Raw genomic sequence first — 27007 nt, 5'->3', positions numbered from 1 at the left:
CCTGAATGCTTCGGCCATCAAAAACGTACAATCTTATCGCAAAAGGCGATATTTTATAATGCCAATCTGGGGTTTAGGTCACTGCTGTCTCTTTGTGTGTATTTGTGGGGTGGAGTTGAAAACCCCTTTAAAATGAATGACAGTCGATTTGGGTCCAGATGGAAAAAAAATCCTATGCATATAAACATAATTTAGTGCATACAAGATTGGAGAAAGTGTAAGAATTGTTTATAAATAAACATGTGCAGACACAATAATAACATCACGTTAACATCAGCCTGTCATGGCTGTCCACTGCTCACTCAGGGTGATGGGTTAAATGCAGAGGACAAATTTTACTGTGTGCACCGTGTGCTGTGCTGCTGAGTATCACAAGTGACAATCACTTCACTTTATTATTATTATTCTAACATCCCGTAAGACGCAACAGGGACAAAAGTCTCGGCTTTCTGTCTGAAATGTCCCCGAATGCTTCGTCCACCAAAAACGTACAATCTTACCACAAAAAGGCGATATTTTCTAATGCCAATCAGGGGTTTAGGTCACTGTTGTCTTGTGTGTATTGGAATTGGGTGGAATTGAAAACTCCTTTAGAATGAATGACAGTTCATTTGGGTCCGGATGGAAAAAAAATTGCATATAAAAATATTTTATTGCATACAAAATTGGAGAAAGTGTAAGAATTTTTTTATAAATAAACATGTGCAGACACAATAATAATAATAACAGCAACAAAAATATAAACATTAATAATACAGATAATAATACAAATAATAGTTTAGAAAAAAAACTATATCACACAATGGATGTGCAGAGAGGTGCAAAGATAAATAAATCAAAAGAAGAATGAAAATAACACTTCCATTTTTTTTTTATACACAGGTCCTTCTATGGCACTAAAGCAGATTAAACTTGTTTTGCAAGCATCTCTGCATTTCTGTTTTGCATGTACAAAAGTTTAAATAAGAATGCTGTCCTTGCATGCACGTAGCATTGCCATGGAATTATACTCTCCATTTAATGTGTTCATGTCAAACGGTGAAATAATATGTTCAAGCAGGGCAAATGTCATTATTGGCATGTGGGGGAGTTGGAATTTTTAATTCAAGTGGTTAAAGAGGTGACTGTTTGGATTATTTGACATAAAGGGCCTCAAATATCCCCGTCCACACAGTCTTTTTTACAAACGCCCGACTCGTCGTGGTTCAGCTCCTCGTCGCTGTCGTCCACCTCCTGGATAATCAGGTCAGCGCCCGAGTCCTCCGCCAGGTCCTCCTCGTCTGTGATGACCCAGCTGGCATCTCTGTTCTCCTCCTTGGCCTCGTCCACCCCCAGCAGCAGGCCGGGATCTTCCGAGGTCAGGTCCTCCCCGTCCAGCACCAGGCTGCTGTAGCCACTGTCCTGGATGCACACCTCGCACAGGCGGTAGCGGCGCGTGCCCTCGCACACCACCCGCCCGCTCAGCTCCGTCACGTGCCGCTTACACTTCCGACACACCAGCTTCCGAGCCTGATGAATCTGTGGACGGAATTCAAAACGGGACCATGTAACCATGTTGCCGGTGTGATGACACTTTGCTGTTTTAGGGATTGGCTCTCGAGGGCCGCGCCCCTGAAGCGTTGGGTGACTCACCGTCTCGAAGTGACTGCGTAGATGCTCTAGGCGGGTGAAGCGCTTGTTGCAGGCCTGGCAGGGGTACGGCCGTTCGCCGGTGTGGCAGCGGAGATGCCGCTTCAGGTCAGCCTTCCTCTTGACCGTGTGAGTGCAGAAAGGGCACTTGAAGCGCATGCTGGGGCCAGAATCTGGAGACAGAAAAACAAAAAACAAAAAAAAAAGTTACCTCTATGACGGCCAACAGTACCTGAAGTGCGACGAAGACACACAAGAACCTCAGGCGAAATTCACCTTTGTTGAAGAGACCCACAACGCCAACAATGGCGGGCATAGTGGCGTAGAGTTCGTCGGCCCTGTGTGCGGAGTGTGACGTCGCCCTCTGCAGGTCGATCGCGGCGCCTTCACCCGCGGCGGTTCGCCCAGCGCTGGCTTTCCTCTTCGCCGCCCCCCTCCGTCTGTGCTCCACCAGGCCACTGAACGGGTGGATGCCTGTGTCGTGGCCCAGGTCCGGCTCCGTGCTCCGAGTTGGACTTACTTCTCCGCTCGCCTGGGTCGGGTACTGCTCGTCTTCGCCCCACAAGCCGGCCTCTGTGTTGACCGAGCAGATGGCGGAGTGGTCGGCGTCACTTCCGCAGTCCTGGGTCAGGCTGTTCTCAGACAGGCAGAGGTAGCGGTCGTCGTCTTCCTTCGCGCTGATCTCCAGAGAGGATTTGATGAAGGCCTTGCAGTAGGCGATGACGTCGTTCATTTGCAGGTAGCTGGCGGCGGACATCACCTCGATCACGTTGCTGCTGGACAGCTCCAGCTGGCCGGAATACACAAAGTCCAGGATGACGGTGAAGATTTCCGGGCTGAAGACGTCGAAGGAGGCGCTGGTGGGCTCGGCGTAGTCCTTGGCTCCCTGAGAGAGCAGCATGCGGAAGTAGCCACTGCACCCAAACAGCACGTTGCGGTGCGCCTTGAAAAGGTGGCCCTCCACCAGCACGCTGCAGTCGCAGAACAGGTCCTGCTGTCGCTGCTGGTCCAGCTGCTTCAGCAGGCAGCTCTGGTGATTGGACGCCATTTCGCCAATGGACCACTTGTGGGGCGGCCTGCACACACCAAAGAAGGAACGTTGATATTCTACATGGGGCTGGTAGTAGCCTGGCGGGTAACACACTCGCCTATGAAGACCACGAAGTCACAGGTTCAAACCCCCCACTTGCCACCATTGTGTCCCTGAGCAAGACACTTAACCGTGAGTCCCTCCATAGGGATAAATGCCATAAAAATAAATAAAGGATCCATCAAGCCCAATTTTATCTGCGCTGACGTTACCAAAATTATATTTAGAAACATTACATTTATAAAATCTTAATGAAAACACCCAATAGGAGAATCAAAACTCTATACAGTGAAAGACAAGGAGAATGAGACCAAAAAGCTACAGCTGCTTCAAATTCTTTGCAAATGAAAGATGATAATGAATCCCTTTATTCTTTTAATGCGTGTACGTGGGAAGGAATAGGGGTTGGGGGGCTCCTGATTTGTCTTGGATACCAGCAGGGTGACTTCGGGGAAAAAGTTAAAACAGTAGAATTATTAAATTATAATTGTACACTGAACAGTATAGTGAAATATAACAGGTTGAGTGAAATATAAGCTCGCCCTGTAACCCCTCACTGTGGGTTTATTGGGGGAACAGAGGGAGCGTGACCACGAACAGGAAACAAAATGAAGCGGACCCTTCAAATTCGGGCCACATCAGGATCTCCGCGCACACACACACACACACACACACACGCACACACACACACACACACACACACACACACACACACACACACACACACACACACACACAGTCAAGCGCGCCCCCGACCGAACCCCGTAACGGGGATTCGGTGTTGTGGCACGAGCGCGCGCCCAAGGTCGAAGTTCACTCGGTCTGTTCTTCGGCTCCCTTTCAACGCCAAACCCCCCCAAACAAACTCATAAACTGAATTGGACACCAACCCAGAAGGCGACGACAGCCGCCCTGCCGCGACGAGGGACTCTCCGTCCGTCAGAGCCAGGTAACCGGGTCGGAGGAGACGCCCGCGTAATGTCGAATCTTATCAACACGCAGCCCGCACTCGTTAGTGCGAGAAGCAAAAAAAAAAAAAAAAACCCCAAAAAAAACAGGAATATTTTTACTACGTTACGGTGAACGGGAGCGGCGCCCGACATTTCCACACCCGTCCGAATAATAAAAACGGAACGGCGAGATTATTCGCGCCGGAGCTCCCGTGCCAACGATTCGGGTTTAAATAAAAAGCGTCGACAAGAAGAAGATGAAGAAGAAGAAGAAGAAGAAGAAGAAACGAGACGGGGCGGGGAGGGAGGGAGGTGGGGGTCCACCGGTCCGCCAGAGAGACGCCCACATCCAGCGGCTCCTCCGCAACAAAACCCACAACGCGACCCGCTTTCAAAGCCCCCACGGTCGCACGCGCGCACGCGTCGCACGCACGCACGCCCGCCCGCGCGACGCTCTCCTCTACGCCCGTTTTCTGTAAGGGGTCTCCCGAGCACAATGGCCAGCGGTGCGACGGAACCGAACGCGCGGCATCCGCAGGACGCGTTGACGCCCTTTCTCGCCCTCCCCCCCCCCCCCCCCCCCCCCCCCCCCCCCCCCAAATAATAAATAAATAAATAAAACCCACAATGCACCCCGTACTCACTGGCGACCCGGTTCGGCCGGTGCCCGGAGTGATCTGCTGCTCCCCATTTCGCAAACCATCTCCATGTTGCCGCCAGTTCGGGCTCCCGTGACCGCGGCTCTCCCCGAACAGGGCGGACAGCCACTTCCTGCTCAGCCCTAAAGACCGAAACCCGGCGCTGCTGCCGCTGCCGCTGCTGACGTGGGTGTTCGGTGCGCCCGAGGGCCGAGAGGCCACTTAAAGCACAAGAGCCCCCTTTAGGACGTGGGACCCCCGCGATCATTGTCCGCCCAAACACGACTCGGGGTTCGCGTTGGGAGAAACGTACCTTCATTTAACTGACAACGAAACAAAACCATCTTCATTCAAAGTGTTATTTTAATTTTAACACTATTTACACTAACGCATGAAAACAATAGTGTAAAAATATTTGCACTTTGTATCGATAAAAAAAAAAGCAAACGATAGTTTTCATTTAAAAATTAACTTAAGCTCTTTAATTGGTATAACAAGAAAATGTGCATACAGTACAGTAAATATGACATAAAAAACAATAATCATGCCAAGCTTTAATTAAGTAACAATCACAGGATCCATGATTGGAATAAACCATTCATTTTGTCACAAGGTCCCTTTCAAGGTCAAGGAGGTCATATATTTGATAAAATTCAGTAAATTGCACAGTCTTCTGCTTTGGCACAGCTTCTTGGAGTTCGATCGATCTGCAGGTAAACCCCGAAGCCTGTCATTTAGCCGTGGCACTGCAGAAGCCAGTGGGATTCTGGGACTGCCAGCGCCACAGATCTTCACCTTTTCCGTATCAAAACGAAAAAGGAACAAGTTATTATTATTATTATTTTTTTGCATCACATCATGTTATAGCTTCTTTATTGCTGTTTTATTATACATAACCATACAATAGTATTGTAAAATGTGCATATTAGTAATGAACAAATTTCACTATATATGTATGTTTTATTATTGTATCATGGAGACAGAACCCTGCTGAGACTTACACATCCTCTCCAGACCAAAAGCAGCCTTCCAGCCCAGCTCTTTCTCAGCCAGCCGGGGATCAGCGTAGCACGAGGCGACGTCCCCGCTCCGCCGAGGTGCAATCTGGTATGAAATCTACAGACCAGGAAAGAGGAAGAGGCCATTCTGAGTGGTTTGGGACATTGATATACTGAATTCGGATGTAGTACACAAATGAGAGATTTTGGCCACTCACGCTTTTTCCTGAGGCTTTTTCCATGGCTTTCACCATCTGGAGGACTGAGTAGCCTGTACCTGTACCCAGGTTATACACCTAAACATGTAAAAAAGAAACCCAAGAAAATATCACACACACACACACACACACACACACAGTTGTGGCCAAATATTTTGAGAATGACACAAATACTTGTTTTCACAGTTCGCTGCTTCTATTTTCATTATGGCAATTTGCATCTACTCCAGAATGTTCTGAAGTGATCATTTGAATTGTAAAGCCTTCTTTGACATAAAAAAAAATAACTTAACCCCCCCAAAAAAAAAAACATTTCCACTGCATTTCAGCCCTGCCACAAAAGGACCTGCTGAGATCATTTCAGTGATCCTCTTGTTAACACAAGTTAACGGATACAAGGCTGGAGATCCGTCTGTCATGCTGACTGAGTTAGAATAGCAGACTGGATGCTTTAAAAGGTGGGTGATGCTTGAAATCATTGTTCTTCCTCTGTTAACCATGGTTACCTGCAAGGAAACACGTGCGGTCACCCTTGTGTTGCATAAAAAGGGCTTCACAGGCAAGGATATTGCTGCTACTAAGATTGCACCTAAATCAACCATTTATCGGATCATCAAAAACAGAGAAGTTCAAGTGCTGTGAAGAAGGCTCATGGGTGCCCCAAAAAAAAAAAAAAAAAAAGGGCCAGTGAACACTAGGACAGTCTCCAAAACAGTGTACGTACATCTGCATGTACACTGAGGTGAAGACTTTTGGAGGATGAAGCAAAGAAGCCACTTCTCTCCAAGAAAAACATCAAGGACAGACTGATATTTTGCAAAAAATACAGGGATTGGACTGCTGAGGACTGGGGTAAAGCAATTTTCTCTGATAAAGTGCCTTCATGATTTTTGGGGCAAAAATGATTGTCTGGAGAAGAAAAGTCCTGTCTCATGCCAACAGTAAGGCAGCCTGAGACCATTCATGTGTGGGGCTGCTTCTCATCCAAGGGAGTGGCTAACACTCACAAATTAGCCCAAGAACACAGGCATGAATAAAGAACGGTACCCAAAACATCGTTCAACAGCAACATCTCCCAACCAGCCAAGAACAGTTTGGTGAAGAACAATGTCTTTTCCAGCATGATGGAGCACCGTGCCATAAGGCCAAAGTGATAAGTGGCTCGGGGAACAAAACATTGGTCCGTGGCCAAGAAACTCCATGGACCTTAATCCAATAGAGAAATTCTGACAAACTCCAAGCACTGATTATGAAGGAATGGGTCGCCATCAGTCAGGATTTGGCCCAGAAGTTGATTGACAGCATGCCAGGGCGAATTGCAGAGGTCTTGAAAAAAAAATAGAAAAAGAGCGAACACTGCAAATATTGACTCTTTGCGTTAACTCTGAAAACCAGCATGTGTGCCTTTCTCAAAACTTTTGGCCAAAACTGTATATCATATAAATTAGATTTTTAAAAAAGCAAAACATAATAACATCAAGGACACAAAGGCATCTATACATCCTGTCATAACATATTAAAATTAGGTGAAATTATATAACATTTTTTTCTTTTTTATAAGATCTGCTTTTAAAAAAAAAAAAACAACACACACCTTGCATCCACAATTCTCCTTAAGTTTCTTGAGGGCCGCTATGTGACCCTTCGCCAAGTCTACCACATGGATGTAGTCTCTCACCCCTGCAATGACCGGGACCACGGAGGGCGTGAAGCGTGTGCAAGAACACTCAGTATAACGACGCCCTTATTCCTTTTTACCTGTGCCATCAACAGTACTGTAGTCGTTGCCAAACACGTTCAGGTGTTTTCTTCTTCCGACGGCAACCTAGGACAGATTTCATGCTGAATGCTGGTTTCATAACCTGCGTCACCTTAGAGGTCATTGAGCTTTGGTTATTACAGCTGTAAAGTGGTTATAAAGAGAAAAGTTATACCTGGGCAACGTAAGGCAATAGGTTGTTTGGAATACCCTGAGGATCTTCACCAATTTGTCCAGAGATATGTGCACCAATGGGATTGAAGTATCTCAGCAACACAGCGTTCCAGTCCTGATACGTATATAGCAACATTCAAATTAACAGACCCCAAACAGCAAATAATTATCGTTTTTTTGTGAACTTTTTTATGTTCAATCTGTGTTGCTGTACACATTAAGATGATTTAATTATCCCGACCTTCTCTGCCCGGCACTGATCCTGGATCATCTCCTCGATGAAGTACTTAGTCTTGCCATAGGGGTTTGTGCAGCCGCCTACAGGATGGTCTTCGTCGAGGGGCAGCCGCTGAGGGTCTCCGTAAACCGTGGCCGAACTGCTGAAGACCAGATTGTGGACTCCATGAGCCTGCATCACCTGAGAGACATAAAGATTGAACCCAAAACCACAAACACGTGACTCCGTGTCCATTCAGACGTTTGTTAGCCACCAGAAGCTCACACAACCTTGAGCACAAACAGCGAGACAAGCATGCAGTACACACTGTACAATGGATACACACCCAAGGCCTCTGAGCATCAACGTGCAATTTGTGATATCAGGGACACATTAACAGATGTAGTAAAATAAAATATACCGTTAGCCTACCTCAAGCAAGTTTATTGTCCCCGTAAGGTTAACACGGTAGTACCGCAATGGCTGTTCAACCGACTCCCCCACAGCCTTCAGACCCGCAAAGTGCATCACTGCGTGGAATGCATGCTGAATTGAGAATAAAAATAAATCAATAACAGGCTAGAATCAAACAGCGTCTTTATCTGTATCCAATAGTTCTTTTCTGATCAAGTATGGAGATCTTGAAATTTTTTTTATTTGAAAGAGTCTGTAGCGCGTAGATAATAAAGGTCCCCTATCATGAAAATTTCACTTTGTGAAATTACTTAACATTAATACGAGTTCATAAAGTGTCTGTAATTCTGCACCGAGGCTGAATTTTGGAAAGAAACTTCAGGTACAGCATTAGGGGACCGATATAAAAAAACAAAAAAAAACTCATGCCATGGGACTTCAAATCTTTCAATATAAATATATAATTTATTTTGAGTCAAATCATTCATATAAATATATAAATGCTGGGCTAAAGATTGTTTATTGTTGTCCATTGTTTATGCACATAACATCATAGTCAAATAATCATATCAATGTAATCATTCATTGTCAAGTTTGGACGCAAATAAACAAGTATGACTGCGCTTTCAGTAATAAATGTATACCAATAATAATTTCACATTTCACACATAAAGAATAAGAATTTTACCGTTTCAAAGAGATTTTCTAGCCCTTGTTTGTCCAGCAGGTCTAGATCATGAAACTCGATGCGGGTGTCCAGGAACTTCTCGATCCTACGCAGGCTTTCGGGAACGTCGCCATGGCCTCATAACACACGCACACACACACACACACACACACACACACACACACACCAAATTAAAATACACGGTCAAATAAAAAAATAAAAATAAAACAATGACAGACCATTAATAATTGGCAAAAACAGTTCATTCCCACAAATACACAAAGTGATTCTAACCGGCCAATCAGATCAATGCAGTCGGGCGACGATGGCTCACCACGGACAGCGTTGCTGCAGTTGTCCACAACGACGGGGTCAAATCCTGCTTCGATCAGCTCCACCACACAGTGGCTGCCGATGTAGCCCCCTCCGCCCGTCACAAGGACCTTCTGCCCCATCCTGGCCTCCTGACCTCTGCAATATTTCACTGCACATCAAAGCATTTCACTGCGTATCATACCGCGTACGACCGTGTACGTGACAAATAAAGTTGGCCAGTCAAAAGGCTCCGCGGTGGTTACAGAGACTACGGGCTGAAGGCCATTCTGGAGAATCCGATGCAACATTTAGTATTCGCAGTAGCCCCCCCCCACAGTTGCCTCTTATTATCTTCACGACTGCTTTGACCACTATTGAGCATCGTGAGATGCTCACTGACACGAGTTCAGCAAAAGAGGGAGCCTTATTACTTACAACCTCACACGTGTCGTTTCATGTGTCTTCAGTTTCGTCCGAACTTTTGACTGAGTAGTGTAGTGTGGAGAAGAAAGTACACTTGGTCGCAGGGGCACGTGTGAGAGGAAACGTGAATTCGGACGTGGAACCGCGACGTGACGTGGCTCTCCTGTTTGAGCAGGATGTGAAGCGAGGAGCACCACTTCACCCCGACACCGGGCTCACAAGCCGTATGAGAGCCAGCCAGGACCAGCAGGGTCACCCCGAATTAATCCATTACAAATAACGCAGCCAAAACGGTGGTCGTAGCCTAGTGGGTAACACAGTCGCCTATGAACCAGAAGACCCAGGTTCAAATCCCACTTAATACCATTGTGTCCCTGAGCAAGACACTTAACCCTGAGTGTCTCCAGGGGGGGACTGTCCCTGTAACTACTGACTGTAAGTCGCTCTGGATAAGGACGTATGATAAATGTTGTAAATGTAAATGTAAAACGGCAGGAACGCAACGCGCGGAAATGAATGAAAACTGAAGTTACTCCTATTTCCTGCTCACTGTAAAGACACTATATTACTCTCCTTAAAAACGCAACAACCACGACAGTCTCTGGAATAAATGTACAAAAATAAAAAATAAATCCTCACCGTACGTGCGACGAAAGCGGAACAGCAGTAACGTCAGGTCAGGTGAGAAGGGTGCGACGACAGAACTTGGTCCTGCCTCGGGTTTAAGACATCTCTCTTTTCCCGTGGTAACGTGGACGTGCGTGAAAATCCCACGGAACGATTCACTTCCCTTCCAGGACGCGCCGAGCCCTTCAAATGGACGCGTTCCGTTTAACGCATGTCTGATATTCAGGTTTTGTATACATCAGTAAGCACTACCAGTACGTAATTATTTTGCTACCATCAGTACTAATACTTGCAATACATTACAAACAATTTTGGAAAAAAATAAGACCATTTTACGACAGCTTATCGTTGTCTCGAACACGAACTCGCGTTGAATTTTAACAGCGAGCACAGCCCGTTCTCTAGAGGACCTTTATTTTGAAGTGCCTCTTTAAGTATTTCCGGCTTTTCATTGGCGCCTGCTGCTGCCGGTGTCACCATCCAGGAAGCCGCCAGCTACAGCGAAGCCGCAGCGAAGCCCCGCCCACCCGACAGTACAGTAGAAGTCTGTTCGGAAGCCACAGGAGTCAGAATTTAGTTTTCAGAGGCGCTCCACTGTGTACAGTAGAGGCCAAAAGTTTGGACACACCTTCTCATTCAATGTGTTTTCTTTATTTTCATGACCATTTACATTGGTAGATTCTCACTGAAGGCATCAAAACTATGAATGAACACATGTGGAGTTATCCCACTTACTACCATTGTGTCCCTGAGCAAGACACTTTACCCTAAGTTGCTCCAGGGGGGGACTGTCCCTGTAACTACTGATTGTAAGTCGCTCTGGATAAGGGCGTCTGTCAAATGCCGTAAGTGTAAATGTAAATGAGTTATGTACTTAACAAAAGTGGAGACCTGGCCTCCACAATCACCGGACCTGAACCCAATCGAGAGGGTTTGGGGTGAGCTGGACTGCAGAGTGAAGTTAAAGGGGCCAACAAGTGCTAAACACCTCTGGGAACTCCTTCAAGACTGTTGGAAAACCATTTCAGGTGACGACCTCTTGAAGCTCATCGAGAGAATGCCAAGAGTGTGCAAAGCAGTAATCAGAGCAAAGGGCGGCTATTTTGAAGAAATTAGAATATAAAACATTCAGTTATTTCACCTTTTTATGTTAAGTACATAACTCCACATGTGTTCATTCATAGTTCTGATGCATTCAGTGAGAATCTACCAATTTAAATGGTCCTGAAAATAAAGAAAACACATTGAATGAGAAGGGGTGTCCAAACTTTTGGCCTGTACTGTGCATTCACAACCAAGTGTACAGACCCAGAATGTATTCACGTTTACATTCACGGCATTTATCAGACGCCCTTATCCAGAGTGACTTGTTCAGAATGACTTGTTCAGAGGGACACAAATGTAAGTGGGGTTTGAACCCGTGGCTGTGTGGTCTTCTGGTTCATAGGCTATTAAAAATGCATTTGCTGAGTAAATATGTGATGCGGAATCACAATAAGCCAGAGAGGTATCTTAAAGACTGTGTGTAGGAGAAAAAAACTTAATAGACAGTAACAAATATAATACAGAATATGGTACAAAATATACAATTTTTATTCAAGGCTGAGATAGTGGTGGCCTAGCGGTTAGTAAAGTGAATATGATGTAATTGTCATTGTGATAAACTGCAGCACAGCACACGGTGACACAACGAAATGTGTCCTCTTCTTTTAACCATCACCCTTGGTGAGCAGTGGGCAGCCATGACAGGCACCCGGGGAGCAGTGTGTGGGGATGGTGTTTTGCTCAGTGGCACCTTTGTGGAACCGACAAGCTTCTGATTACGAGGCAGCTTCCTTCCTAAGCCACCACTGCCCCTTCAAAAGGAAGCGGTCCCATAATCAGAAGGTTGCCGGTTCGAATCCCGATCCTGCCACTGAGCAAAGCACCGTCCCCACACACTGCTCCCCAGGTGCGTTGTGTGCACTGTGTGCTGTGCTGTGTATCACAATGACAATCACTTCACTTTCACAATTCAAGTGAAACCTTATTGCACATGAAAAAGAAATGGAAAAAGAGGCAGAAAGATGGGTTAAATGACATTCAGTGCCCTGATGGCAACGGGGTAGAAGCTGTTGTTCAGTCTGTTAGTCATTGTTTTAATGCTCCTGTATCTCTTCCTATCTCATGTAGTGTGTAAGACACACAAACTAGCGGAATGCAGGGATAATTCATTTGTGTTGACGCTGATGGGCAGGAGGTTGGTTTGATTGATGCCAGGGTCTCCTACTGAGTGTTCTTCTCTAATCTGTGCCAGTCCTGCTCACCAAAAACAGCTGCGCTGAGGATATAGGAACACAGGAAGCTTGCGGAGGGGACAAGACGAAGGGGAAATTGCAATGTTTTCACAGCCCCATGTAATCTTTATTATTACTAAAACAAGTGCCACGGTCTTGGCAGGGATTTGGTTGTGTCTCCATGAGTGCCTTGAGATGCCCCCTGGATATCAGGTTGGCCTTGTGAGGGACCAGAGTGGATGCTGTAGGCCACATGGCCCTGCCGAGGATCAACACCGCGGTCCCGGTGGCGAGTAGGAATTTTATGGCCACTGTGGGGAGGAACTGCTCCGCCAGAGGCAGCCAGACCAGGAGGCTCCGTGGCTCTGATGGCCACACCTACCCCAATATGTGCCAACTAATAGAACAAAGAACCCCTCTAAGGCTTTAGCACAAGGACCCTGCAACATTTCTGATGTCTTGCATTATCAGTAAGTGGTCCCAGATTTTTGAAAGTTATGCAACTTTGTGGCAACTATCATCCAAATTGTGTTCAGCTATGTCCCCTTGTTGCACAGTTTTAAACCAAGCTGAGAGGCTCAGTTATCCCTTGACTCTTGATGTACGGCTCACTGAATAATGGTAACATAAAACAATCACCCGATCTGAGCATACATAACAACTTAATCTTGATTGTCAATAATTCATTGGAAAAAGTACAAAAAAGCAGAAGGTGAAAAAAGTTCAAGGTGAATTTGCTTTAACATTCAGATACAAGGCTTACAGATTTCCACTTCTGCTTTTCCCACGATGCCCTGGGGAAGCCTGGGCGCACTCTGAATTTATGTGCTCAGCAAAGATGTGCTGAATACTACAGATAATATTGCTATGCAAGCATAATCCAATTAGCAGTTATTTATAACACACCTCATCTGTATGTGGGATATACAGAGGCAGATAATTATGCAATGTTTCGCTGGTGTCTTATCTGTTTTTAGTAAATGTGATTGATGGAGGGAAAGATGTCATGGCCTTATGTACTGGGAGAAAGAAATGAATTGCATAAAACAGAATTATATTGGCCTGAAACATACATTTAGATAAAACATTTCATAAATAAGCCAAAATAATTCTACTGACGAGTGTTGATCTATAGATCATAACGCTTCTCTAGAACTCATGTAATATGCGGCCACAAGAGGGCAGTAGAACCTCTGAAATAAGAGAATGAAAGTAGTCTGCAGTTAAAATGGTAAAAAAAAACCATAATGTTTGATAATATTTCTGCAATTTTACAGATTACACAAAAAAAATCTATTTTCCTATATTTTCATTGCATACTGTTCAAAGACACCCAGAAATGACATGCTAGCAATGCCACAGCTCAAAATAGACAACATTTATTCTTTGGCACACTTCAATATTTAAACATTCTAATCACAATCTTAAGTTGAATACTCAAAAGAGATCCTAGATCCAGTCAATTCAAAATGAGTTTTGAGAAATTGGCGGAATATTAAAAAACCATGGTGGCTTGACCTCCTTCAAGTACAGCCAATATACAATTTCTGTGACTTCTGTGGTCTTCCTGTCACCAGTGAAACACCGGCTTGTTCTCCAAAGTGAGGTTTAAACAGTTAGGGTGCAAAGTGCAAGTGAAAGTGCATATTTACAGGGTGAGTGCTGTAAAAAAGGGCAATATTTACCACAGTAATGGCACAAGTGGTACACAAATGGTATCTTAACACAGACATGTTAAACGTAAATGTAGACGAGCCACTCTTAGTGGAAACAGTTGATAAAAATTGACATGGCCTGAACGTGTTGCGGTCCTCAGAAGGAAAGGGACCAGCTGTTTTTGTAGTAAGTTTATTTTATCACTTCCCAACCAGTGATAAAAAAAACGGCAGCATCACTGGGTGCTGAAAACCTATTAGTGAAGGATGTCTTAGAACGGGAAGGTCTGGGCCCTGGTGATCACATCTCAAAGTGGCGATATATGCTCTCCACGTATCCCAGTACCCTTTGCCAGTCAGGACCTTCAGGCCTCAGCATTTCCTCGGCTGTCTGCAGAGAAGCAGGTAAAACTGTGACATTCATTCTGTGTCCTTTATTGTCATCATTATCTGTGAAGGTTATGTGTTAACCAGCATAATCAGTCTGATGTGCATAGGTATGAATGACTAGCCCCCTATAAATAGAGCAACCTCAAAACATCAACAGACTTACGAGTGAGGTTGCAATTCCAACACTCTCCCCTGTCTTGAACGCAAGTGTGAGGTTCTCCATCTGCACACAGGCAACACCACAGAAGAACAAAGAACTGCTTATGACCAGAAGATGATGATTTTAATCTATAATCATGCATTACATGTTTTTTTAATGTACATTATGTATCTTTACATTATGAATGCAGTTGTATCAGTGTAGTGGTGTAGGCGTGTGATAATACCCACCTTGTCATCTGGGCCAAGGCTGCTGTATGGGATGTGGGACGGGAGGTAGGTGTGGAACACGGCACAGAATGCCAGTCCGTCTGACCAGCTGCTGCTGAAATTTGTGATGTCAATGTTCTGAGAGAGGAAAAACATGGAAAGAATGTGGTTACGAGCAAACTGTAATTCTAAATATCGAACTGCAACTGCGATATCAGAAGACAGATGGGTAGAACTGCTGATCTCTAACCTACCTTGCATCCATAAACCACATAAACCAGTTTGACATAAATTGATGTGAAAAGTCATGTTAATGCAGTCTGGTCATGTAGGCCCATGTACCTTGTAGCCCTGAGTGCGACTCTGACACCAACGCAGCAGAGAGTTCCTCTTTGAGCCGCCATGCCGACGTAAAAGCCTGCTGAAGTCGTCCTGAGGCCTGCAGACACAGCAAAACAAAAATGTTGGGACCACATTTCACCCATCCAACCCGCAGAGATGATGTAAACACACCCTGGACGCCAGACTGTGGAATACTGTATATATCCGAACATCAAAGGCCCCGCCCGCCTTGTTGACTTTATATAGAGTATCTGAGCAGAGGGTGTGGGAGGGAGGGAGCGGGGGTGTTCTCTCTTTTCTCATTTCCCTGGGAGGCAGCACTAAGAAACCACTTCCAGAGAGCCGACATGTTTACACTATCCTGTCTGCTCTGTTATATTATTAAAAGGCAAAAAAAAAAAAGTGAAAGAGGAGAACGCTGAGGACGTTTTTTCATAGATGGTTCGACTCTATTCCAATTTTATCATGGCATGGCCAGGTTTCAGAGTCTGTTAAATAACATAAACCAAAAAGAGTGATGAAGAAGGGTGAGATCTGGTGTGAATCCTTTTGCCAGTGTGCGGGTTTTCATGAAAGGCCACTGCAAAATTGATTTTTTTGTTGTACCAGGATGTCCTTGAACCTAAAGCACTGATGCTGCTAAAACACTGTTTTCATTGCAGGGTTTCCAGCAGCTGGATGGCAGAGACATCTAGTAATTGCTCACTCCCCTATGCAAGCCAAGAACACTGCAGTATTTAAATCTTCCCTGTGTTTTGGGCTGTGTGGACACTACAGAGTCTTATTGAACTTGATTTGATGTGATTACTTTGTTTTATTGAGAAAAATTATTTTTTTCTTTATTTTTTTCATTAGGGGTCAAATCCCAACCAATTGTGACCATGACCAGCAAAATCTAGTCTGTTCATGAAACTTCAAACACAAATTCTAAATGTGTGGAATTCAAGTGAATATTTTTTAAGACAAAACTGATACTTAGTGAAATGCTTTTGTCTATGAAAATTTTGTCTATTGTGTTCATAACAATGAGACTGATGGACTAACAAGGGGAGGAAGAAAAAAAAAAAAGAAAAAAAAAAAAAAAAAAAAAAAACTTTTGTCCATCCTGTTGCCGGAGACGTAAAACGATCATGAACTGCTTACTTAAAATCTAACGTAAATAGACCCGAAGCCCTTCACCTTCATCCAATGAGTCTTAAAATAAACTTGAAGAATAGCCTGTCGCTCTTCAAACAGTCACCAGGCAGAGGATCCGGCCCCGCCCGAACTAGACCAAGGGTTCATCACCTGAGGGTGCATATCCTGAACTCACCTGCTTTTACCGATCGGAGGCAGGTCAGAGAGGTCGGAGTTGGCCAGGCGTGTTGCTTCTTCTTGTTTGCCTAAAACACACGGACACACCTTCAACATCACAAGCCAAATTTATACAGATGGACAGAAGGAACAAACATATGGTTTACCTGAGCTGCTCGTGTTCGTCAAGCGGTCTTGGTTTTCGAGACTTCGCCTCCCACGGATTTGTTCTGTACCCTAAAACAAAATGCAAATGCATAAAAATAACACAATACGTGCAATGGGGTTAAGATACAGGCACAGGGGTGCTAACCTTGCCAAGGAGTCCAGTTGTTGGGGTGGCCGAGGAGGTGCCATTCAGAAGGACCGGAGAGTCTGAGGACAAAGGAAGTCTAGAGAGACTCCTGCAAAAATGTCGGTACACAGCATGAAATCAATCCACAAAACAGCAGGGCTGAGAACAACAGACAGACGGAGACAGAGAACCGCTCTCTCCACCCAGCGAGGACAAAGGAGGCATGAAAAAATCTCCCCAAGACATTATCCTCGCCGCTTGAGCACGGCAGCTGATTGAACCACTGATACGAAACCCTGCCAAACGTGGGCTCTACAGTAAATCCGGAACCTGCTCGCTGGCATAAGCCGGCGGCAACTGTTCAAGCATAAACATATGAAGTCGAGCAAAGAACATGGCAGCACGGAGCCGGAGCACAGTCTGAGCAGACTGGGCACAAAACCAGACAGAGCTTCATCCAGAACTGAGGCCTGTTCAGGGACGTCAAATGTCAGGTGCTTCAAAGTTCACACAGTTATTTATTAAATTAATTAATCAGCAATTTGATTTTGTTTCAATATTTGTCACAAAATCACTAAATTAACATGGGACAGGTCGATGTACCAATGATCATACAGAATAAAAAATAAAGCATCAGGTAACATTTAAAAGAAAAAAATCAAAATGTATTATACGATGCTTTTATTCACATTGCCCAGGTCTACGGGACGCCCAAGAAAAGCTACTTACAAATTGACAGAAAGGAGGCAGACCACACAGTTCAGCACCATGTCGACCCCTGTTCACTGTGGTTACCAGGGTGAAACTGTAACTATTACTTTTTCTAAAGGTGGTGCCCACCTGGAGCGCTCGGAAGTAAGAGTCCTGCTGGACTCCCGCACAGCCTCCTCTCTCCTCTTCTCGGCAGCCACGCTCCGCAGGTACCCGTCTGCCACTCCCCTCCCCACGCCTCTCTCCCGGCCCCTCTCCCGGCTCGGAGTCAGCGAGGCCGGCCTCTGCTGATTCTCCCCCAGCTGGGCTCTCAGGCCCTCCAGCTGCCCCTCGGCATCCCGCTGGCCCTGCTGGGCCACAGACAACTGCTTCAGCCAGTCCTGCTGGGCCTCTCTGAGCGCGCCCAGCTCCTCCTGTGCCTCCGCCCGCAGCCGGTCGGCCACGCCCACTGCCACCTGCAGGTCAGCTTGGAACTGAAGCCACTCGACCCGCTCTGCCTGCAGAAAGACGGTTGTCCTCATTACCATGGAAACTGTACAGATAAAGTCTGATGGCACCATTATGTCATTTCTAATATATTGGCTAAGAATTTTTTCTCAAGCACATGAACAGAAAAAAACAAACAAAAAAACCCCCATTAATTTTTAATACATACAACCGGAACAATAATAATAATAATAATCTTAGTCATTGCTAGATGAAACAGATATCTTGTTTAAAATAATAGATTTTTCTTGTACATTTCAAACCTTTACCCACAAGAATCTACAAGTAAAATGACTAAACAGACAGCGGTGTGGAACACTACAACAAATTTCTTAGCAATATAGAAATTATAATAATCTGCACATTTGGTTATGAGAGAAATTTTTCCCCTAAGCTTTAAACGATAAGTGTGAGATTGCCCTTTGCGGTTTTCATTAAGAGCTGAACTGTTAGTTATTGGACAGGCTGAAAGGCTCTGCCTTTAGCACAGTGAAAAGGAGATAAGACACCCTGTCGTAAGGGTTCGCATTCAGCCACACCTTTATTCCGATGAAAAGAGGAAGGAATTTGCGTTTGCTGCTTTGCATGCCCACACACTGATCAGCGGGGTGAACAGGAGCACACACAAGTTTCAACGTACGAAAGGGGCTGAAGAAGTGATCCTGTTGTGGATTTCATCAGTACACGTTGAAAGTGAGAGAGACCTGCCCATACAAGATCTGTGCTGAGTGGTGGGTGTATTGGCAAAATCAAATGCTATTCTCAATGCACCAAGCCTGTCTAGACACAGGTTGCCTCGATATCTGACTGAATGAAGCCAAAACGGTCATGGTGGTGGAGCAAGACCATTCAGAGATGCTGTATGCCCAAACCCACAAAAGAGTCCTGCACAGACACATCCTACCTAGGAGGCAGCAGCAGCCGTTTCGCTCTGTGGTTCTGAATTGCTGAACTTTTATTTTCACTCGCCTGGAATTGAGTCAGGTATCATGCAGTCATGGCCTACCTACCTGGTCTAGCAACAGTACCATTATGCAAAATTGCACAACCATACACAATCTTCATGCAGTAAAACTCTTTATGCATTTGTCCATTCTGTGTAGAAAACTTGCCCTGTTATCAGCATTGTTGCACAGCAGATTCTTCCCCACATAAGAGTCTGAACTCTCCGATCTCTCTTACAGTCACTGCATGCCAACCTTGGGGTAAACATTTATCAGACACCCTTTTCCAGAGTGACGTACAGTAGTTACAGGGACAGTCCCCCGGGACCAACTCACACAATGGTATTAAGCGGAATTCGAACCTTCTCTGTGCATTTGACTAATGCAATTGGGGCAGTGGACTAGCGTAAGGTAAGGAAGAGGACTCGTAATCAAAGGGTTGCATGTCGCAATCCAATACCGCCAAGGTGCCACTAAGATCGCCTTGGATACCATCCCCACAACCTGCTCACCATTCTCACCACGGGTGATGGGGGTCACATTTTGTTGTGTGCACTGTGTGCCGTGCTTTGAATCACAATGACCAAAAGAAAATCTAAATAATTTTTACTACCCTACATAAACACAGACAATCATGTCAGATTCTCCACTCCATCTATGTCTTATTACACTCAGGAATTTGTTGTCCCTGGTCTCAAGACCAGGTACTTCCAAGTTCCTCCACACCACTCATCAAACCCTGCTCTGTGCTCCAGCACTGCTTGACTGGTCAGTGGTGGGTAGGAAACAAAGCAGTAATCAGAAGGTTGCCGGTTCGAATCCCGAACTGCCAGTGTGCCACTGAGCAAAGTACCGTCTCCACACACTGCTCCCCGGGCGCCTTTCATGGCTGCACACTGCTCAGTAAGCTAATTCGTTAAATGCGTTAAAGCTCAACACTTCTAACTCAAAAAGCACCTGGTTTAGCAACTGGCAGTGTTAAACATTTCCAGTCGGGTAAAGATTATTGGCCATGAATTAGTGGACTGGACCAAATCTGGGTTATGCACTTTGGGAAGAATGTCTGTCCAGACAAAGTTGTCTCTAATGACCCGGGCCACATGTGCGAGTTTGAGGGCAGTGACTCACCCTCCTCCTCTTCTGACAGATTTTAAAGCACTTATGCAAATTGCTATAAATACCATAAATGTTAAAATTAAGGGTTTAGTTTTTGATTGCCAGAGCTAGTAATTGGAAATCATATTTGTACTTGATCAAATGTAAAAAAAGGCTATGAGATCCACGTGGTACTTGATGAAGACATTATAATTCATGGGAACTCACACACACTCTCACACACACACACACACACACACACGCTCTGTCGACAGCTGATTTTATATTGTTTTGCACAGCTTGTGTTCCACTTGTGCTCAATTTGACTAGCAAAGTTAAACTAAACAAATCTGACTTCTGCCAGTGACGTGATGATACTAAATCACACAAGTGAGTATGGTTAGTTTGGAAATACAGAACTGTTGTTCCAATAAATTAGATATTAGCCCCAAATAAATTATTATTAGTATAATTTAATGTGAAGCTACACCCTGCTCATAATGAAGTACATAATGTATATTTTGTGAATGGAAAAAAAAATTAATTTTTTCCCCCCATAAATTTCTTTGTGTGTGTGAGGGCACATAATGTGGTGACAGAAAAGATGTGATGATGGCTTAAGCCAAGATAAAGCTTGAAAAAGATATCAGGGCATCTGGAGGATGTGAATGGACACAGCTGAGGAGTCGGGCGGAAGGGTGGGATTTTTCATTATAGGAGCGGGGGAGGAGATGGGGAGGCCGGCCAGCTTCCTCACTGACCAGCCTTGGGCCTTCACACTGCAGCTGGGGCTTATTATCCTGAGACTGGATCATTTTCACACTCTCACACAGTTTTCTTCACATGCATCCACAATTCAATATATACCAAGAGTTAAACTGTCGATTTAAACACACATTCTATATCATGCCAAGGATACATGGTTCCTTTTCTGTTATGTCCTTGAATATATTGGAATTTCTGAAAATGCACTGATGATAACGGTTTGAACAAAGATCAGATTGGCTTCCTCTTTTATCAAAGATTACAGCAAGGGTTCTTACCCACGGAAGTACACAGACCCACATGCCAACAAACAGTGTGGAGAGACTATCTTTACAAACATGAAACATTTACATTTATTCTGCATTGCAAATCGGACACAAAATCCAGCATGAACACATTCTATCTGCAGTGGCTGAGCCCTCGTTCCTAGAAATCGCCACTCTGTCCATCCCATCTGGAACTTATACCGAAATTTGGGGTCTTGAGAGTACAGTCCTATCCACAGGATGGACGGGCCACCCACAGCACGAGCAGACTCATACAATGGAGTCAGCTGTGTGTGTGTGTGTGTACTTCTGAGATCATTGTTTGAATTTGTGTGCTGGGAAGAAAGTCTGATGAACAGAGAGGCACGAGAAAGGGAGGATTTTTTAGCAGCACAACACCCACATCCAGCAAATGAAACACACACACACAAAAGGACAAGGAACAGTATGGCACATTATGCGGAGTTCCACCCTCACAACAGCAGACAAAATACCGTCTTGTCTGTTCCAACAGAAGAACAGAGTTCTCTCATTTTAAGACAACACCGCCCCTCACACACACACACACACACACACACACACAAAACCTCTCAACTCTGCAGCATCTCATTGGAGACTCAGGAAAGGCTGAAAACCAAGGGAATACTCCCTCTCTCGCTTTCTATCACATCAAAATGTCCCGGGTGTTGGTACAAGCGCTTCCTTGCAGCCAGTAGAGGGGACAGCCGAAATGGGACGTAATCTGTGGTGGATCGACGGAAGTACCGCGGACCCTCAGTAGAATAATCAAAAGGGCGGCTCCCCGCTTCGAACACGGGCCGAGATCAGGAAATGAACCAAAATAAAAAAAATCTTCCCCTCCAGAAATAACAGGCGTCCAAGTGGACCCCGGAGGAATGCAACAATTGAGCAAGACTTGAAGAATGCGCTCGCTCCTCTCCTCTCCTCGTCAAGCCCGCCCTTCAGACACAGTGGCTTTTGATTGTGCTCCTGGTGGCGGGAGAGGCTCAATCGGGACAATCTCAGGGCAGCTCCTCCATATTTATCTTTGGGCAGGATGTGGACCATTAAAAGGACCTCATCTCCTCGTAGCCTCTGCTGCAGCTTAGGCTGTTATCTTCTTCTCAACTTTCTGCAGTGACCTGTACTTTAGAGATTAGGTCACTTCCTGATTACTTTTCTCGACCAAGACCAAGTTTCTCTCAGATCATAAGGAACAAGTACAAGACTTATTTATTACTTACACAGCCCTTAACTAAAAGGATTTTGCATCCTTCCATAACTCCACATTTAAATTGAAAATATATAGTGCAATGCAACTTTTTTTCTGAGCAGAACCTGGTCATCACCATCAATTATGCCTTCATTACAACCCACACCGTTTCGAACCGGCTACACTCATTATTTGGCCTTTCAGAAACACCAGGATTGAGAAAAGATGATCTATGCTCCATCTGACCTACGCTACGCAGAAACAGAACACCTGCCATAAGTTAGAATTAATAAAGGACATCTGCAGAAATTGCAGAGTAAAAGTATGTAAAAAATAATAAAAAAAAAATAAATAAAATAAAAACACAACTACAGTGTACACGAGCTAACAAGGGTGGACTGACCTGAATTGACTCCTTTAGGTTTCGCAGCTCCTCCATTAGTACTCCTTGATTAGTCAGAAAAAGTCTCAGCAGATCTAAAATAATTAAAGAAAATGATTATGACTACAGACCAGCCGTGGCAGCCTGCATGAGCAACAGTCATTCCCAGTGCTACATATAGACCATATTCGCTTTAATGCACGATGATGACCTGATCTATCTGCCAGTCAAAAGTTTGGATGCACCTACTCTGTGATGGTTATGAAGACTAAGATGGAGCCATTTTTGGAGAATGCTATACAAGGAACATATTTAGTATTTTTTTGTAGCAGGAGTCGCAGCTATTGTGGACATTACTGGTCAAAAGAGCTACCAAGACACAATGTGGAGAGAAAGCAAGCAGCTGAGGCATTGTGAAGCATTGTTAAATGCATCCTGCATTCATGTGGCTGTTACCAATCATTACATTTACATTTATATTTACAGCATTTATCAGACGCCCTTATCCAGAGCTACTTACAATCAGTGGTTACAGGGACAGTCCCCCTGGAGCAACTCAGGGTTAGGTGTCTTGCTCAGGGACACAATGGTAGTAATTGGGATTTGAACCTGGGTCTCCTGGTTCATAGGCGAGTGTGTTACCCACTAGGCTACTACCACCCAATCATCTTTCCTAAATATTGTTGCAGGACAAGTACACCCCTTCCAAGACAAATGGCTCAAGAATGGGTTGAGCAAAGCAGATTTGAGGGGTTGACTTGACCTTCAAATTCTCCAGATCATGAGCCAATCGAGAACCTGTGGGATGTGCAGCCAAAACAAGTCTGATCCACGAGGCACCACCGCACAACATGCAAAACGTAAAAAGATCTGCTACTAGCTGCCTGATGCCACCACAGCATACCTTCTAAGGTCCAGTGGAGTCTGTACCTGGTTTCCAATGTGATGGCTGATTGGTGCGTTTCTTAATAAATTGTTGTCCACTGCAACTCCTTCTCAGGTTCTACACATGGTCTGGGGTGTTCTAAAATCCCTTAACATTTCAGACATCCTCAAAAACCCTCTAACTTACCGCACAAATGTTCTAATTGTTTTTCCCTCCCACTTCAGCTACATTCTTTAGGTATTTGAGGGTTCTGGTAAAACACAAAATTTTAAACTCATGGATTCCCATGACCATAAAGTGCATATTTCTGCATGGCTTGTGTTTTTTTTTTTTTTATACCTAAGATGTTGAAGAATGTTGTTAGCAATGCCGCTAATGCTGTTCCAGTGACTTCAGCAATTAGGCTAATCAAGAAATACTTGGTCTGCGAACACCAGAATGTCAACCATGGGAAATGGGGCTCAGTCGTATAAGCGTGATGCATCCTGAGAGGTGGAAATGGTTGGGCCCATACCAGGAACGTTTCTCTCGGAGCTCCCTGCCACGTCTTACCAGCTTTTACTGGGTCGGTACTGCCTGACTAAATAAGGGAGGCTTTTCCCCCCGAAAAAACGTCCACCTCCCCTTACCAGCCATGCCGTGTATTGTGTTCTGCGCGGAACCCAGGCCCAGAGCCGTTCTGCATTCTTCCAGGAGGGTCCCTTCTATGGACAGCGTCCCCCCACAACTGCTTGGGTCCACCAGAGACTGCTCCAGGCCGCTGTCCTTGTCCTGCCAGCTGTGCTCCAGGGGGCTGACCGGTGGGCTCGGGGTCCTCGCTGAGGACAGAGAGGCGCTGCTGCTACTGCTGCTCTTGGGCCCCTTTCGTCCCAACGTGCTCCGCTTGCCGGATTCAACGGTTCCCTTTTTGTCCAAAGTCGGGCAGGCTCCGGTTCCAATCACCGCCCACTCCTGGTTCGTCACCGGAGGAGACCGCGACTCCTGCCTGGTGGGTTGGCTGACGGCAGGGGCCGCGGCCTCTTTGTGCGTCTGACCTTTGATCTCTTTCGTTGATTCTTGGTGAGGTAAAGGGAAATTGATCTGGCCCGGTGCGCCGTCTGGGGAGAGCGGGGAGGTAGGAGGTGTCTGGAACGCATCCAGAGTCTGACCTGGAGAGGAAGAAAAGAGGAAGAGGAGGAGGGTGAGTCACTGCCCTCAAACTCGCACATGTGGCCCGGGTCTTTAGACTTTGTCTGGACAGACATTCTTCCCAAAGTGCATAACCCAGATTTGGTCCAGTCCACTAATTCATGGCCAATAATCTTTACCCGACTGGAAACAAAAAACTAAACAAAACAAAACAAAAAAAAATTATGTACAATAAAGTGCTCGGCACTATATAATTAGTCCGGTGGCCTTTCACTGCTGAGTCAGAGGATTTGGGGGATTCATCACAGCCAGAGGGATGTGGCATGAGGAAAGAACACAAGGCAGCCAATGCCCTCTCCTTCCAACTGTCCCCTACCTGAACCTGTCTCTTCATCTTAACTCTCTCCGCCCGGGTGAGGTTTCTGTTTTCTGAATTCCCATTGACGAAGATTAATGAATTCATTTCGCACAGCATAGGCAAGGGAGAGAGAATAAGGTGAGGGGCACAACACTCTGGACTCGGGACGGGTGAATGGGATTGGCTGCCAAGCTGGACAATTGGAATTCCGACAGCCGTCAGGGGTCTGTCCCCGAGAAGCCACAAAGCTCTGGCTAAAGCCCGGACACATGCCGCTCCAGTCAATGGTCACTCCAGAATGTGGGTATTTACCAGCGGATCCATGTCCCTCCTTGCTGGAGAGATTACCCATGATGCAATGGTGCAGTGGGTGAATGCTTAGGAGTTCCCCTACAGAAAGAAAGGAAAACAAACTGTTATGCTTAATCAAACATACATAAAAAGTCATTCGGCTGGACCACATCATTGTAAAAGGGGGCTACGGCCCCTCAAATCTGCACAATTTTACAAGTATCATTTATGTTTGTTCTAATAAGAAACGCGTCAAAATAAAACCACACTAGACAACCACATATAATGAGGGGAATGCAGTGTCCCCGACACGGAGGGTTTACAAATCTGGTTACCGAAGGACGCGAATCGTCCCCGTGATTAGTTAACCGAGATCCCGGCGGCGACCGCGAATCTTAAATCCGAAGGTGAAAACGGAGAAGTTGCACCCGGCAGCGGGCATGGGATCGGCGGAGCACACACACACACACACACACACACGCACGCACACACACACGCACGCACGCACACACGCACGCACGCACACACACACGCACCTTTTCAGCAGACCCCTCCACACCTTCGGCTCCGCCGCGTTGAGGAGCAGCTGGGTGGCTCTTCGGCGTCCGTCCCCGCAGTAAAATGCGCGCCGGGCGCATCGCGGCTCGGCGCCGGAGGAGGAGTTCCGCGGAGTTGCCTTCACTGCGGTAAACTGCGCTCCTGTCCTTGCTCGGCATTTACACCCTCTGCGGCCTCGGAAATCATTGCGACGTGTAGCACGTACTGCACCAAAGTTCTGCGTCAAAACCATCACTGCCCTTTCCTAAGACACAATCGCGAGAATTTTGCGTTCATATAATCTAATATTAGACCACGTGTACGTTTAGACGAACTCCTTCGTTGGGATTTTACCACGCCTCAAGACCATTTGTTAAAAAGTGTAAGGAACGTGAAACAATTTTCTAATAGAAAGAAGAGTGGAAGATGGATAATTAAAGAAGTCATTTCGGCGATCGTCCACTAGAGGGAGATGTTGGGCTTCAGCGAAAACCCATTAACTTCAAAAATAGTAACTTAGTCCTCTGGGGGGAATTGACGAAATGCAGCCGAATTTCTTCATAAAGTATCATTTAACAAATATATATATAGTATGTAGTATAATATAGTATAGTAGTATATAGTTTACAACATTTTATTGCATTTTGTTTCAGTATATTTTAAAAGGTTGACGTGATAGTATAATTGGTGCATATAGACAGACAGATTAAATTAAAATATACATGAAATATTGCCACTTTTTTTGTCCACCTTGTCAGGAGTTGATTTTAGAATGTTGAATTTGTTCTGCATGGAGTAACTCAGCATGGACTGTATAGAATCTGTAAAAATCTTCCTGTATGAAACAATATAAACTTCGCTGCCAAAAAAACCCAATAAAATGCCACACACTCTAATATTTGGTTTGATTATAGCCTGCATCCACCCTGGCACAGTTTTAACAAACCTATGGAATCTCTAAACATTTATATTCACCCAGGTCTTGTGTAAAGGATGGAAGAGACACCGCATGAAGTCTTCCTGCACATCTTATAGATTCTCAAGGTCAGGACTCTTTGGTGCCATTCCATGTTGGAAAATCCTGGCATTGTTGTCTTGGAATATGCTGTATTATGTTGCTGAACTCAGCTGAACAAGCAGGGAATAGAGCCTGGTGTGGTCATCTTTCTGGTTCCGGATAGATAATTTGATCACATGACCTTTTCC

General features: G+C 45.3%; 3 protein-coding genes and 1 long non-coding RNA gene across 7 annotated transcripts; 1 reads left to right on the top strand and 3 right to left on the bottom strand.

Annotated features, from left to right (window-relative positions):
* Nucleotides 1-682: 682 nt before the first annotated feature.
* zbtb8a (zinc finger and BTB domain containing 8A) lies at nt 683-4477 on the bottom strand. Of its 2 annotated transcripts, none has more exons than XM_028996478.1 (4): nt 4314-4477; nt 1906-2705; nt 1633-1802; nt 683-1518 (listed from the first exon to the last, which is right to left on the bottom strand). In XM_028996478.1, exons 1-4 carry the CDS (start codon nt 4376-4378, stop codon nt 1153-1155), a joined length of 1401 nt encoding a protein of 466 aa, XP_028852311.1. In that variant the 5' UTR covers nt 4379-4477; the 3' UTR covers nt 683-1152. The 2 variants fall into 2 exon arrangements, with proteins under 2 accessions (XP_028852311.1, XP_028852318.1); XM_028996485.1 differs by lacking the exon at nt 4314-4477 and adding an exon at nt 3610-3723.
* LOC114799708 (uncharacterized) lies at nt 3444-6209 on the top strand. Its single transcript, XR_003751260.1, has 2 exons — nt 3444-3668; nt 5291-6209. It is a non-coding gene; the product is annotated as an uncharacterized LOC114799708 (long non-coding RNA).
* gale (UDP-galactose-4-epimerase) lies at nt 4761-10299 on the bottom strand. 2 transcript variants are annotated; one of them, XM_028996495.1, is made up of 11 exons: nt 10132-10299; nt 9089-9225; nt 8776-8891; nt 8106-8219; nt 7698-7874; nt 7458-7571; nt 7282-7348; nt 7118-7203; nt 5524-5601; nt 5309-5423; nt 4761-5102 (listed from the first exon to the last, which is right to left on the bottom strand). In XM_028996495.1, the coding sequence occupies exons 2-11, from the start codon at nt 9207-9209 to the stop codon at nt 5038-5040; spliced, it is 1053 nt and encodes a 350-aa protein (XP_028852328.1). In that variant the 5' UTR covers nt 9210-9225; nt 10132-10299; the 3' UTR covers nt 4761-5037. The 2 variants fall into 2 exon arrangements, with proteins under 2 accessions (XP_028852328.1, XP_028852338.1); XM_028996505.1 differs by having other exon boundaries at nt 9089-9238; nt 10132-10262.
* A 3459-nt stretch (nt 10300-13758) lies between these two features.
* Nucleotides 13759-26289, bottom strand: LOC114788060 (cytospin-A). Of its 2 annotated transcripts, none has more exons than XM_028976205.1 (12): nt 25801-26289; nt 25286-25363; nt 24117-24635; nt 22623-22696; nt 17580-17947; nt 16758-16848; nt 16612-16681; nt 16464-16533; nt 15152-15248; nt 14831-14947; nt 14604-14663; nt 13759-14441 (listed from the first exon to the last, which is right to left on the bottom strand). In XM_028976205.1, the coding sequence occupies exons 2-12, from the start codon at nt 25323-25325 to the stop codon at nt 14352-14354; spliced, it is 1596 nt and encodes a 531-aa protein (XP_028832038.1). In that variant the 5' UTR covers nt 25326-25363; nt 25801-26289; the 3' UTR covers nt 13759-14351. The 2 variants fall into 2 exon arrangements, with proteins under 2 accessions (XP_028832038.1, XP_028832046.1); XM_028976213.1 differs by lacking the exon at nt 25801-26289 and adding an exon at nt 25600-25730.
* Nucleotides 26290-27007: the final 718 nt, after the last annotated feature.

This window comes from Denticeps clupeoides, chromosome 1 (genome assembly GCF_900700375.1).
Source record: "Denticeps clupeoides chromosome 1, fDenClu1.1, whole genome shotgun sequence".
NCBI classification, from domain to species: Eukaryota; Metazoa; Chordata; class Actinopteri; order Clupeiformes; family Denticipitidae; genus Denticeps; species Denticeps clupeoides.
The sequence above is the reverse complement of the archived record's forward strand: the minus strand, read 5'-3'. Positions and strand labels throughout refer to the sequence as shown.